Here is a 13,911-nt window from a genome sequence, read left to right on the forward strand (position 1 = left end):
AAAAAGTAGAGATTGTGCACATGTTTTTTTGTTTTAATTTTTTAATGTTTATTTTATTTTTGAGAGAGAAAGAGACAGAGTGCGAGCAGGGGCGGGGCAGAGAGAGAGAGGGAGACACAGAACCCGAAGCAGGCTCCAGGCTCTGAGCTGTCAGCACAGAGCCCGACGTGGGGCTCGAACTCATGAACCACAACATCATGACCAGGCACCCTGAGATTGTGCTCATGTGATTATGATATTATGAGCCAAGATTGTGAAAACGTTTGGGGCGCCCGGGTGGCTCAGTCAGTTAAGCATCTGACTGTGGCTCAGGTCATGGTCTCACCCCTTGTGAGTTGGAGCCCCGCATTGGGCTCTGTGCTGACAGCTCGGAGCCCGGAGCCTGCTTCGGGTTCTGTGTCTCCCTCTCTCTCTGCCCCTCCTCTGCTTGCACTCTGTCTGTCTCTCTCTCTCAAAAATAAATAGACATTAAAAAAAAAAAAAGATTGTGGAAGTGTTTGTCACAATCCCAACAGGGGAGGTCAACATGGCATATATGTTGACTAATAAGGTTATACGCGCAGTATCTTGCTAAGGTAAGCACTGACTCTTCTACGGAGTGCCATCCGGGCTTACTTGTATCCTAAACTAAACAGAGGCCACGTCTGGGGAAAATGCCTTACTTTTCTGTCGAAGATCGATCTCTTGGTCGAAGTGGTGGAACTGGAGGAGGAACGTGTGGGGGAGGGATGGGGGAGGAGGCATCCTTAAAGACATCAGTGCCGTTGTCGGAGTGGCTTTTGGAGAGGGGTCTGTAGGTCTGGGTCTTTGCAGCAGGATGTGACTGAGCGCTGTAGGGTGAGTTGTACAGGCCTATCACAAAACACAGCACAATAAAACAAACAGAAGCAGAAAAACATTTAAAAAGTGCATTAAATTGTTTATACCCCACAAAACATCCAGTGATTTTACCCAAGTTTTTATCGGCAAGCATATTCATCACGCATGCATCAGGCGGTATGTTCTTAATCGATTTATCAATATTATTAATCTATTAATCATTATTAATATATTAATTTATTAGCGATAGGTTCTGTACACAATCATTGATTGCAGTAAATCTTCGACAGTCATTTTTAAATTAGTAATGATTCAGACTGGTATTAGGTATAAATCTACAGATACTCAGCAAATTTTCTCCTGGATAATATAAACAAATAACATAGTTAAGGTTTCAGGAGAAGATTAAAAATAGTTCATAGAACTGTTTCCAAATATCTTCTATTACTTTAAAAGCTCTGATTTACCTGTGATAATTGACATGTTAATTGCAATCACGCAAAATATAGTTTTTCAATTTTTTATTTTAGTTTATTTTTTTTTTTTTACAGAGTATGCATGAGTGGGGAGAGGGGCAGAGGAAGAGGGAGAATGAGAATCCTAAGCAGGCTGCACGCTGCTCAGCCTGGAGCCCAACGTGAGGCTTGACGCAGGACTCGATCCCACGACCCTGGAATCATGACCGAGCCAAAATCAGGAGTCAAGATGCTCGAGGGACTGAGCCACCCAGGTGCCCCAGTCAAACAAAATATTGAGCAAGTTGTATATGTGCTGTGCAAGGCTCAAGGACACAAAATCCTCAGCAAGCTTGTTGTATATCTGAGGAAATGAGACACGAATAGAATTGTGATTGCAAATAATTGGTAATCTGACAAAGGCCAGATGAGGAAAATGCATATGAGGAATGAAACATTTTAGAGGATGGTGGATTGGTCAGAGAAGATATTATGGACCAGATGGCACTAGGATGAGCCCTGGAGAACTGGTTTGGGTGGGTCGGGGAAGAGGGAAGCAGAGATGGCTCAGGAAAAAAAAAAGAGGCAAGACATAGCACAGTGGGACTCAGGGTTTGTAGAGAGGGAAGAGGCTAGTTACAGTTGCTTCGTCTACCAATTAAACGGCAAAACTATCTCAAAAGGGCTCTGCAAGGTTATATGTAACTATTACTCTTCAATTTATTAATTACTAATGGCTACAGAATTTCAATAGTAAAGATAATAATAAAAATTCTGAATTTCCTGCCACCTCAGACTTGTGAGTTAAGTCACTTTTCACTCATCTGCTTCTCCTGAGGGTCCGTACAATTTGCCATGACAAATGGAAAGACAGTGTCTACACGTACTGCTTTGCTTGGGTTCTACGGTCAGACGTCAACTGTACAGCTTGTTAAAAACATAAGAGGCCCAAAATGGAGTCACTTATGCTAAGCACCCCCGTCACCCAGTGGAGACTTAATTACAGTTTTGAGCAGAAATGGCCTCTTAAACCAGACAGTCAAGCATCGCCTGACCAGCAGGGGTGAGGTCATCTCACTCACAGACCCCTGCCCTCCCCTTAAAGCAAAAGGAACCTTGCAATAATCTCCTTTTTTTTTTTTTTTTTTTTGCCTAGTGTAACTTCCTTGTTTGGCTCCCTTCTGCCTAGAAAAGCCTTTCATTTTGTACAGCTCCTCAGGGCTCCTTTCTATCGGCTAGATTGGATGCGGCCGCATTCATGAATCGTGGAACAGATCCAATACTATCTTTAAAATTTACTTGGCTGAATTTTGTTTTAGAACAAGCTAAACACGGGAGGTGAGTTTGGAGTACCTGTGGCTTGGGATACAAGTTGAGGGAAAGATTTTACTGGGCTTCCTGCTGTCACCTGGAAGAATGAGGACCTAAATATCAGAGGTCTTGCAGCTTGCTAAGCTCGTTCTGCCTGTTTTTTCTTCTCTGTTTGTCTTTGGAGACTCCTAGCAGAGTCCCTGACAGTTAAAGGGCCTGAGTGCTGGCCTTCAGGCAGCAAGGAGGGAAGAACCTTATGCAGGCCTGAGGCCAGGCTGGCCAGGGGACCCCTTACAAGGGTGCAGGTGAACAGCCTGAGCCTCAGAGCCTGCTCTCAAGAAAGGAAACCGTTCAACAGTCACTAGCCTGGGGCTGAGTGGTGACAGGAGGCCCTATATAGGATCCCCTAATGTGACGTTTAGGGGAAAGGGAAGCATTTTGTAGGGATCCCTCACTCCGGCCCTGCAACCGTTTCACAAGATACCAATGCCCTCAAATACAAGTAGAAAACGCCCAGAATTGAAGTCATGCCATTATGACTGTTGGCAACTCTGAGTCAGAAAAGTGGCCTCAGCAGAGTGGGATTTTTAAAAATCCTTCAATGAATGGTTGCATTTTGGGAGCAAAAGCATGGACCAAGTCACAAAATACTTTTGCTTGACTCGTTTTTTTGTGAAGTGTATCTGAAAGATCTTACGCAATTGTGATCACTCTCTCTGCTGATAAAAAGAGATCTTTATCTTATTTTGTACCCCAGTTACAGTGTGTTCTTTCAAGCCGTCCTTCATACTTTGGTTAAACATTCCTGAAGCTGCAAATAAACGGACAGTGTGAGAATGAAGGAGACAAAACAGTATTAGTTCTCATTTCCATGGGAAAAGATCGATCCTTTTGTTATGCATGCTTTGAGAAAAGAAAAAAGAAAAGCATCCTCTTAGTTGTCTACACTGAAAACATGCGCTCAAACAGTGGTAACACAGTGAGTGGGAAGTGATTCCAAGCATACGGTATTCATTGCGAGCAAGGAACCCCGTCCTACCTGCATTATATGTATAAGGAGTATTATACATGTCTGTGTCATCATCTAGAAAATGAAACATAAATATCATGGTAATACACGTTCGGTCACCATATCGTAACAAGACAGTAGAACTTCAGAGAAACAAAAACAATTTGGTAGAAAACCAGGGTCTCTTGCCTGGTGCATAACACCATTTTTCGAATTTTCTAATACTGCTTTGTTCCCGAGCTGCTGCGGTTTGACCTCGCTGGTCCGTAACGTACTTGCTGGGTTGCCCTCTCCCCAGCATGCAGGGCCAGGGCTTTTTCCTCACTTCCTGGGGCAGCCTTCTCTTCTGAATCATGAATTTCCTCCGGAAGTGCTTTCGAGATCTTTTGTCAAGCTGGTGAGACCTACCTCTGCTTTCTCTCTCTCTCTCTCTCTCTCTCTCAATCAGCAGCTGGCATGGGTGGACAGAGGAACAATGACAGCGCCACACCCCACACCACGCCAGACTGTGGCTGGGGAGGGAGGAAGGGACCAGAGCACCTGGCACCCCTCCAGGGTCACCTAATAAGAGGCTTCTTGGCAGCTCAGGGGTGAGGCAGCAGCTCAGGTGTCTGTGACTTGAGGACGGTAGAAGGAAAACAAGGAGGAAAGTTGAAAGAGGGACCGCCATGGAGTTGCTAGGGTCTGAACGTTTTGTGTGAACCTGAACTCTACAGGAGGCTACACATATACCCTTTGGCCTGGAGGATCCGATCAGAAAACAGAACAACACACATACCCGGCTTGTGTACCATGTGGATCTGCTTGAACATCGTCTTGTACCAGTCCTTCGGTCTGTCAACTGTCTGTAAGAGAGAATGTTCAGTAGTTACCAAACCGGTGCTGAGTCAACACTGCTTGCCCCTCCACGTTTTTCTTTCTACAGTTTATCTTTTCTAATAGCAGGTTTCTGTCTGTGATTACAAAAAAGAACAAAAACCTATTTCATGATGACAATACTAGTAACTTACCTAGTTATGCATGAGGTTTGTAAATATGTTACCCCTTTAGGCTGAATTTAGGCTGAATTGGGACATTATATGCTGTGGCCAAATCGCACTTGTGCCCAGCATTAGATAGTTGATATTTGTACAAACATATTTATATAAAATGCACTGAATAAAAGTTGTAGTGTTGTAATAGTTTGTTGAACTCCTTTTGGTGCTAATTATCATTATCCTTCAAAACATTTTCGTGAGTGTTCTGTTGAAAACATCATTTTTAGAATTAACTAGGGAATATTTTTTACTGTATTCTGATCAGCTTAGACTTAGAGAAATAAAAGTATGATATTTACTAGGTTAAGTTCATAAAACCCCGAATGTAGTACAGTCAAGGGTCCTGCGGTAAATCTAAAAAAATGTAGACATTGTTTAAAACTTTTTTTAACATGATAAATAAATGTATGCAGCATTTGCTTTGCTAAATTATAAATTCCTTGAGAGTAGAAGCTCTTTCCACATGCCTGGATTAGGACACGATAGAAACTGGGTTGTAGTGGAAAGAAGAAATTAACGTCACCTCAACCTAGATTCAAGTCTTGCTTCCTTTAATTGTTGTTTCATACTTCCTAGCAGTATGAATTTGGATCATTTAGGTAAGCTTTTAGAACCTCAGCTTGTCCTTCCTAAGATGAAATAATTATATCTACATCATAGGATTGTGATGGAAATGGAATGAAACCATGTATATAAGACCTAAAACAATGCCTAGAATGTAAGAAATGCTCAATAAATAGTAACAGTCAGTAAGGAACATAACATATTTATAGAATAAAATAATGAAAGAACCCAGGTTATTGGATGGAATTCTACCTGATTACATACCTGTGAAAGTAGACCTACACTTTTATAATCATAATTAAAGATTTTGCTTGGCAAGATCTTTATCTCAACGTTTCCAGAAATACTCCAGCAAGAAACCCAATCATTCTGTATATAGTGATAAATACACCAGATTTTCCAAGACCATTCTCTTGATATAAAATATTCTGTTAGGACTGCCACACAAATATTCTTGTACTTTTTGAAAGACTGAGCGTTCGTTTAGATTTTATATCCTATTTTTTTCCCCTCAGAAATGTGGTAATTGCATTTTTCATCTGGAAATTGAGGGTTTTGTGCCGCATCTAAATTTATTTTGGTCTCTGAGCATACATGGTTCTGATAATCACAGCAAATATAGATTAATATTAAGAGCTACTTGACTTTGTTCTGAGTCACCTCTTCATTCATTGTAGGCTCTTTCTACATTGGAAAAGCTTTGAGGAGATTGTTAATTGACCTTATTTTCAAATGATGGGAGCTGGTGGGAGGGGTGCAGTGATGAATCAGGAGTTTAGTTATTATTGGCTGATTTAAATAAAGTGGCTGAACATGTATCTTTAAGGGACACTTTCATAAAAGATCAGTTTCTCTTTTGTTAAGCTCTGTTTCCTTTATGTCTTCAGCAATAGAAAATAAGATGTAAGTTGGTGCAAACATGTTTCCCAGCCATACCTGGACACAACCAATAGCAACAAGGAAGCCTAAATAAGTGACTTATATCCCTGTATATGGCAGTGTATCTTGACAGACAGGATTTTTTTTTTTCTTCACTTGCTGGAGGGCACATATCAGGCAGGAGCTTAGTTTTGCCATCTGCTAGCTTTATATGGTGAGCACAGAGATGCCAGGAAATGCCCAGTGGTTGGCAAAGAGGAGTATGAAACTGGTATAGGGCAACACTAAAACTCTTTGTCCCTTTCTAAAAGAAGCACTCTGGGCATTTGAAGTTTCTTTTATAAATGGCATCATGGACATGTTATGTCTAATACCGAGATTAAGTAAATAGAAGTCTACTCAAGTTTAAGGAAGTTTGCTTCTGTATGTGTCCTTCAAGGTTACTTTGTATGGGCAGTAACTACTAGCAATTCACGACTCACTTGTTTTCTATAATCTTGGCAGAATTCACCTGGATTTTACTTTTCTACAGTTTACAAAGTATCAAAACTCGATGTTGATTTATCACACAGAGATTTCCAAAAAGGGAAAAGACACATATTTTCTACATACGAGTATACAGTGATTCTATTCTATTTTTGCCCCTTTCCAGCTTTGAAAATGCTCGAACGGTGTTATATTTGAACTAGAAAAAAAAGAGTCTTGTATTTCACTTAACTAGCTGGCTTTAATTAGACAGCCTCCTGGGATCTGAACCCCAGCGATTTTTGTTGTTGTTAAGAATGGCAGTAAAAGGCTAACCCAGACGTCCCAGGTCACATGAGAGAGGGCAGACTGGGGAGCCTTCATTCAAATAACTCAAAGGTACATTTGTTGACTTTTGGCTTTCTAGAGTTTCTAGCTTACAAAATTCTGTTTCCTTGGTATAGGCTGGTTGTCTAAAATGAGGCTACAACATGATACACTGAGACAGTACTGCCTTTGGTGGATACGCTGAGCAGAAAGTCCATGTAAAGCAATTTGAGTCTGATAATCATTACTCTCTACACGGATGAGAAAGAAAAACAACCTTGGAGATTCTTGGCCTGCTGTGGCTCAGGGACGGCCTGACTCAACATTTATAAACACAGCTATACTTGGGGATGTGCTTGGCGAGGCTGAAAAACAGGGAACGCAAGTAAGAGTCTTCACAGACCTGTACCTTGTGCGTACAATTTTAAAAGTCTAAATAAGAGCACAGCTGTGCCTAAAAATTACGGTTCCTTATAGGGAACTTCTGGGTTGCTTACATTTTATTTCCTATTTTACAGAAGGGGAACCAGCATTGAATGTTTAGCATATGTATTTGCATATGCATATCTAAACATGCTTTTGATTTGCAAGTAGGCAGACCACTAGAATTTTAATATTACTTGATTTTCACTAACCTTTGACAATGTCTGTTATTTTTCCTTTGGAAAACTAAGAAGCAAGTCTTTGCTGTTTAAGAAAATTATGTCGGATGGATAAAAAAAAACTGGTCCAGCTTTTCATGTTGTTTCTTATATATCATTCATCATGTTAAAAACACACCCAGAGGTCTCAGACACAATCCTTTCAGACAGAATCTACAACAAGTTAGAGTCAGGAATATCCTAATTTGTGTATATACTATGACTCGAGGGTCGATTAAGCAAAACCAATGACACCATACCTGTCTGACACTGCATCCCTACGTTATTTGGAAAAAAGATTCCAGTTAAACCATTTTGAGTCAGAAACCTTCAAAGGGAAACAAATGACCAAACACCGTCACCAGAAACATGCAGTTGTCTTAAGACCGTTAGTCACAATCCCTGAACTTTTTCTGTGACTTAAATATGACAATCATCAGTTCCAACATAGATTGTTAGGACTTGATAATTAGTCACATTCAGTGTTCCCAGAATCTAGTGCATCTACAGCCCCATCAACTGCTGTGCAGGTTGACTTTCTGGCTTGCAATTCTGATACAGATGCTTGGAATAATCCATTTTTTAACTCTTCTCTCAGAATGCGCAATCCCCATCTATGAGAAATGCAATCTTACCACTGCTTTTTTTTTTTTCCTGATCTCTTTCCCATTCGTTTCCTCTATCCACTATTGTCTTTGCACCCCCTCCCCACCCCCAGCCCCCAGGGTTTGCATTCCAGGGAAGCAGCTCTTGGCAACACCCCTGCCAGGTAGGCAGGAGTATGCAGCCTGAGCCCTCTCCTTGCAAAGCCCCCCAGTTCACCTGCAGACGTGCTGCGGCCCTCATCCTGGCTTCCAGAGTCTTCCTTCTGCCGGCTAGCACAAACCTTCTCTGCGAGTAGACTGGTCAGTGAGCAGCTGCCTGCCCGGGCTCTCAGTAGCTGCCTTTGCTGCTGCTGAGCTTTGCCAGAAGGGGCTGCCCTGACACACTGAGCAATGCTTTGGCAGAGTTTAAAGCCAAAAAAAAAAAAAAAAAAAAATTCAAACACTTTCACTTAATATCCCTGAGGGCTCACAGCAGGCACAGCTGAAGAGGGACACTAAAATGTGTATTTTTCTTCACAGTTTTTTTTTTCTTTCCATGACATTAACTCCCTTTGCTGCAATCATCTCACCGCCCAGCTGCCAATTCACGGCTCCCAATCTCCTGATGTTAACACACATCCATTTCAAGAAACAAATCCCTGGTTTATTGGCAAAGCAGTCAAAGCATTCACCTTGTCTCGTTCCTTCTCCTTTCTCTCTATTGCCCTAACGCTCCCTGGAAGAGGTGAAACAAAACAAAATATACCTTTATTCAACAAAACTCACAATCTTCGTGATTTTCAATTAAGATGCAAACACAGATTCTGTGATTAGCTTCAATCATCCACAGTTCTTTTCCTCTTTCTCTGCCACATACAACATAATATTCACGAGAACTCAAATGGCATAGAGGGCAATCCTCGTTATATAAGACCATAGGAATGCACAAAGCCGTTGACAATCCGGCCTTTGTAGAGCCTGGGCATAGCCCTGCAGCCACCACGCTGGCATTTCCTACCGTTCTAATTGCGGTGGGGATTCCGGATTCATCCACGGGCCCGATCCCCGGGTAGTGGGGGGCTTTGATGACCGTCACTCTCTTCTCCTCCTCTGAGGATCTGTACAGTGGTATGGAGCTGCCCATGGTGCCGTCCAGAGACTGCGCGTGCTGGGGATAGGTCTCTGTGGAATCTGCCGAGAAAATTTGGTGACATATCATGTATTTGATGTGCAAGGACTCATAAGTTGACGGTGCCTCTTGTATATTTATGCCAACTGTAACGTAGAATCTATTTCCATCGCTCTCTCTTTTGACCCATTTACCTTGCATTCGAGCCACTCGTCGTTAGCATGTAGGTATATACCCAACAGAACAGTAACAACAAGATCCTGTCGTTGTCTGAAGAAGGAGGAGGGGGAGGGTGACATTTGTGGAAGGACCGTGTGGCCGTGTAGCAGCCACTGTGTTAAGACAGTACTTTACATCTATTAGCTCACCTCACCGTCCATTTAATTAATTAATTACTTTTTATTTTGTTACTACTTTTTAAATATTTATTTATTTTGAGAGAGAGAGAGAGAGAGAGAGAGATTTTAGAACACCAGCAAGGGAGAGGCAGAGAGAGAGGGAGAGAGAGAATCTCAAGCAGGCTCTGCACTGTCGGTGCAGAGCCTGACTCGGGGCTCGAATTCAGGAACTGTGAGATCATGACCTGAGCTGAAGTGAAGAGTTGGACACGTAACCAACTGAGCCACCCTGGTGCCCCATGGGGGGCTCCGTTTTAGAGACGAGGAGGCAGACCGAGACATTATCTTTGTGTGAAGTTGCTGACTACTGTTATTTGAAAGCACCGGAATGTCCTCTTAGAGCAGAAGATAGGACTGTTGAGTCTACAGCAGCAATTTCATATAAATGAAGTGAAAACAAAAATCACATTAAGAAATCCCCACATCCAAACACATACTTAGATGGGGTGAAGGCTCATGGGTTAAATGGATGATTTCAAATTATTAGTGCTGATTTGTATTTAAGTAGACACGATGGCCAGATATCTTGGCTGTTACTTTGAAGCATAATTATTTATTTAATTTAAAAAAATCTTTATTTTTGAGAGAGAGAGAGAGACAGGGACAGAGCACGAGCAGGGGAGGAGCAGACAGAGAGGGAGACACAGACTCCGAAGCAGTCTCCAGGCTCTGAGCTGTCAGCGCAGAGCCCGACGTGGGGCTCGAACCCACGAAAGCAAGTTTATGACCTGAGTCGAAGTCGGACTCCCCACCGACTGAGCCACCCAGGCACCCCAGAAAGGTCTCTTTTTATGTGGATATGGAAGAGCTCTAATGTTTCAGGATACCATCACTTGATGACATATATATGCATATATGTGTGAATATATATGTAATCTATCTATCTCAAAACATATGATAGTATTTTTTTATTTGTTTATTTTTTACTTGAGAGAGAGAGAGTGCAAGCAGGGGAGAGGAACAGAGGGAGGGAGAGAGAATCTTAAATTTTTTTTGAGAGAGAGTGCACACATGAGCACACAAGTTGGGGAGGGGCAGAGGGAGACCTGATGGGAGGCTTGATCCCATGACCCTGGGATCATGACCTGAGCCAAAACCAAGAGCTGGTCTCAACCGACTGAGCCAGCAAGGTGCCCCATATATGACTGTATTTTTTTTTAACAAATTTATATAAAAATTCATAAGTAAGATTTTAAAAGATTTAACTCATCATTATAAGGATAACTACAGATAGGACTCCTGTAAGCTAAAATCTATTGTAACACTTATAACTGCTATTGCTATTATTATGGCTATATTCAGTTTAGTTTGCAACAGAAAAGCATTTTAGATACATTTCTGATGAAGAATGAATAAGGCTAGGAAGGAAACGGTATCTTTTCCAAGTAATTCCAAATGTGATATTTGACTCTGATTTCCCATTTAGTTCCAAAAAGTGTTTGAGTCAGGAACCATGATGGCGGCATTTCTATTAAACAATAAATAATTTTTGAGCACCTCCTATGTGCAAAGTCCCAGCCTAAGCAAGGAGTATGAACTCTGTCTTCACATATGGTTCGTTAGAGTCAAGGAGTTTATAGCTTATATAAGTTAGCTTTTTATTTTATATTTCTTTAAAAAAAATTTTTTTTCAACGTTTTTTATTTATTTTTGGGACAGAGAGAGACAGAGCATGAACGGGGGAGGGGCAGAGAGAGAGAGGGAGACACAGAATCGGAAACAGGCTCCAGGCTCCGAGCCATCAGCCCAGAGCCCGACGCGGGGCTCAAACTCACGGACCGCGAGATCGTGACCTGGCTGAAGTCGGACGCTTAACCGACTGCGCCACCCAGGCGCCCTTGTATTTCTTTTATAGGTCCACTAACTCTCACTTTTGTAGTCTTTTGTCCTCAGCTTAATATAAAGTTTCTCGAAGCAGGATAGATTTGTATATTCTCAGAACCTATCTCAGCACTGGCTGATTGGAATTTGTTCCAGTGGGACAAGGGACATTTCTTTCCTTGTAGTATGGCTTATATGTAAATCTACCCATCAGTATGTTCTAATAAGAAAGACTGTCTACATTCAAGTATTTATGTATTTTGTTTCTCGGGGTGGGAGGGACAAAATTGTGTGTATTAAGACAGGTGATGAGGAAAAAGAGTCAGACTTTGATAATAATTATTTGAGAAAACATTATGGCTAGAATAATTTGTAGTTTTACTAAAGGAGTGTGATGATGCATAGCTATGTAAAAAATCTAGGTATGGGGGGCCTCGGTGGCTCAGTCAGTTAAGTGTCTGACTCTTGATTTCAGCTCTGATCATGATCTCATGGTTCATGGCATTGAGCCCCACGTCGGACTCTGTGCTAACTGGGATTCTCTCTCTCTCTCTGCCCCTCCCCCCTTACGCACACACATGCTCCCTCCCTCTCTCTCTCTCTCTCTCTCACAAAATAAATTAATAAACATTTTTTAAAAGTCTCGATATAAAGGACTCCTGTTACAATACTGCACCACGGACTGATTGTTTCAGAGCAGTGTCTGGGCACAAGGACGTCCTACTTTCTTATACTCTAAAAGGACAGCATTATAACATTCACAGGTGATCCCCACGAGCACCATTAGAGAAGGCACAAGTATATTTAGACTTTTCTTCGGTGAGTCTCAGGGCTCCATGTGAGTGTCCCAGAGGCTCTGTTGACCACAGAAGCTGAGTTCCATAACGCACACGCTGAATGTTCCCGGGTAAGCCTGGATGGCATCATGTCTTTCAACGAACAAAGGGTGCTGGGGGAGAAGAGGTCCTGCCTGCTGCTCAAGGAGGAAAGGCGAGTGAAAGGCCTGTGTTCTGTTGCTGTTTGGCGGTGGCCCGGAGGGATCAGTCTCAGCCTTTCTGAGAGGTGTGCTGCCTGCCCTCTTTCCTCTGCCTTCCTCCCGGCTGTCTGGAGGGAAGCCTTCCGGTCCCTCAACATCACGGGACCTTTCTTAGCTTGAATTCGGACGACGGCTTGATTTGGTTTGGTTTTTAGTGTTTCGGGGTTTTGCTTTTTTACATTGTTAAAAACTAAGAAATACGTTGTTTTCTAAACAGTCCTACTATATTTGCCACGTAAAAGTGTTTGTGATCATACAGTACAAGTTCTTATCCAGGAGGCTTCAAAAAAAAAAAAAAAAATCACAGGGCCCGTGAAATGATACGCTTGAAAGTTTGTATGAATGTTCAAATGTGCATTTTTCTTTTTCTGGAGGAGAGTTCTCTCTTTCGTCTAATTCCTAGTCCTCAAAGGATTAAGAACTCTCTGTATAGCAACTTCAGGGATCGTTATTTAAAGGAACTCCTGTCCCAGGCCAATGGTCTTCTGGTCTCAGTTCAAAGAGTGTTTTGCTACTTTGTGAGGCGATAGTTTACTATTTACTGTTTTTGTGAGGCAGCTGTCCCCCTGTTAGACTGTTTTAACTGTGAAACAATTCTGTATATATGCTAAGAGAATTTTCTACAGTGAAAGCTTTTCCACAAAAGAACGAGCTGTTATGAACATGGATGGTATTTGCCATCCATGGAAATGCGCTACACGAATGTTCCGGTGGGGAGAACTCTCCTGCCTGACTGTCCACCTTCTCTCTACTTCAAACTACAAACACTTAATAGTTGTTTCCAGGCTCAGATATAGATGTAGTCATTGTCTTGGGATAGCTGGATGCCTATTTTCTCCAGTGACTCCTCTGGTCTTAATTCCTCCCCTAGCATAGGTTCATTAAATACTGGACTGTTGAATATCCCACCTCTTTGGAAAAATTACTCTGATGTTTTTCTCATGTGGTTTGTACTTGTTATATGAAATTGTCATGGAAATCATGACTGCAAAAGACTTACCAAGTGACCGGCCATGCTGCATGATAATGCTTGAGTTGAGCGAGCCTGGGAGAGAGTAAGCTGAAGGGGAGAACGGCCTTTGATAGTAACTCATTGGGCTCACAGCACCTCCTGAGTTTCCATTCACCGTTATCTGGCTCTGAGAAGAGAGTTGAGACATCCAGGCAAAGTGAGGAATATAAGGAACACAACCGTTTGGATTTACGTATCATGAAGCAATCTATCCTATTCTAAAAGAATCAATCTTTTCTGGCAAAGCATCAGAAAGGCATGATAAACCACCGGCTTCTGCCTATTGCAATCTCATTTAGTACTTTATGGGTCTCTTTTTGGTTTCTTGAGAATTTATTGTTTTGATTGATTTATATCTGAGTATATTATATCCCCAGCGAGATCTTAAGATACTTGTTGGAGATAGTCATATATGTGCTGCTTT

At 41.9% G+C, this 13,911-nt stretch overlaps 1 protein-coding gene and 1 long non-coding RNA gene across 7 annotated transcripts in view; one reads left to right on the plus strand and one right to left on the minus strand.

Annotated features, from left to right (window-relative positions):
• SORBS2 (sorbin and SH3 domain containing 2) overlaps positions 1–13,911 on the minus strand; it is a 221,503-nt gene that overhangs the window by 58,947 nt on the left and 148,645 nt on the right. For 3 of the 4 annotated variants that reach the window (XM_042983004.1, XM_015545140.2, XM_015545139.2), the window contains 5 exons: positions 13,476–13,614; positions 9,110–9,282; positions 4,373–4,439; positions 3,625–3,669; positions 663–852 (listed from right to left, as the gene is read on the minus strand). In XM_042983004.1, coding sequence (XP_042838938.1) covers positions 663–852; positions 3,625–3,669; positions 4,373–4,439; positions 9,110–9,282; positions 13,476–13,614 — 614 coding nt within the window. The remainder of the gene's footprint in view (positions 1–662; positions 853–3,624; positions 3,670–4,372; positions 4,440–9,109; positions 9,283–13,475; positions 13,615–13,911) is intronic. The other variant, XM_007098994.3, reaches the window with a different exon arrangement.
• The window catches only part of LOC122237843, a 77,018-nt gene that overhangs the window by 9,842 nt on the left and 53,265 nt on the right, over positions 1–13,911 (plus strand). The window contains exon 1 of one of the 3 annotated variants that reach the window (XR_006216511.1): positions 7,074–7,251. The exons of the other annotated variants lie outside the window; for them this stretch is intronic. This is a non-coding gene — a long non-coding RNA (uncharacterized LOC122237843). Of the gene's footprint in view, positions 1–7,073; positions 7,252–13,911 lie in introns of those variants that run through there. 3 annotated transcript variants of the gene reach the window in all.

Source organism: Panthera tigris, chromosome B1 (genome assembly GCF_018350195.1).
Source record: "Panthera tigris isolate Pti1 chromosome B1, P.tigris_Pti1_mat1.1, whole genome shotgun sequence".
NCBI classification, from domain to species: domain Eukaryota; kingdom Metazoa; phylum Chordata; class Mammalia; order Carnivora; family Felidae; genus Panthera; species Panthera tigris.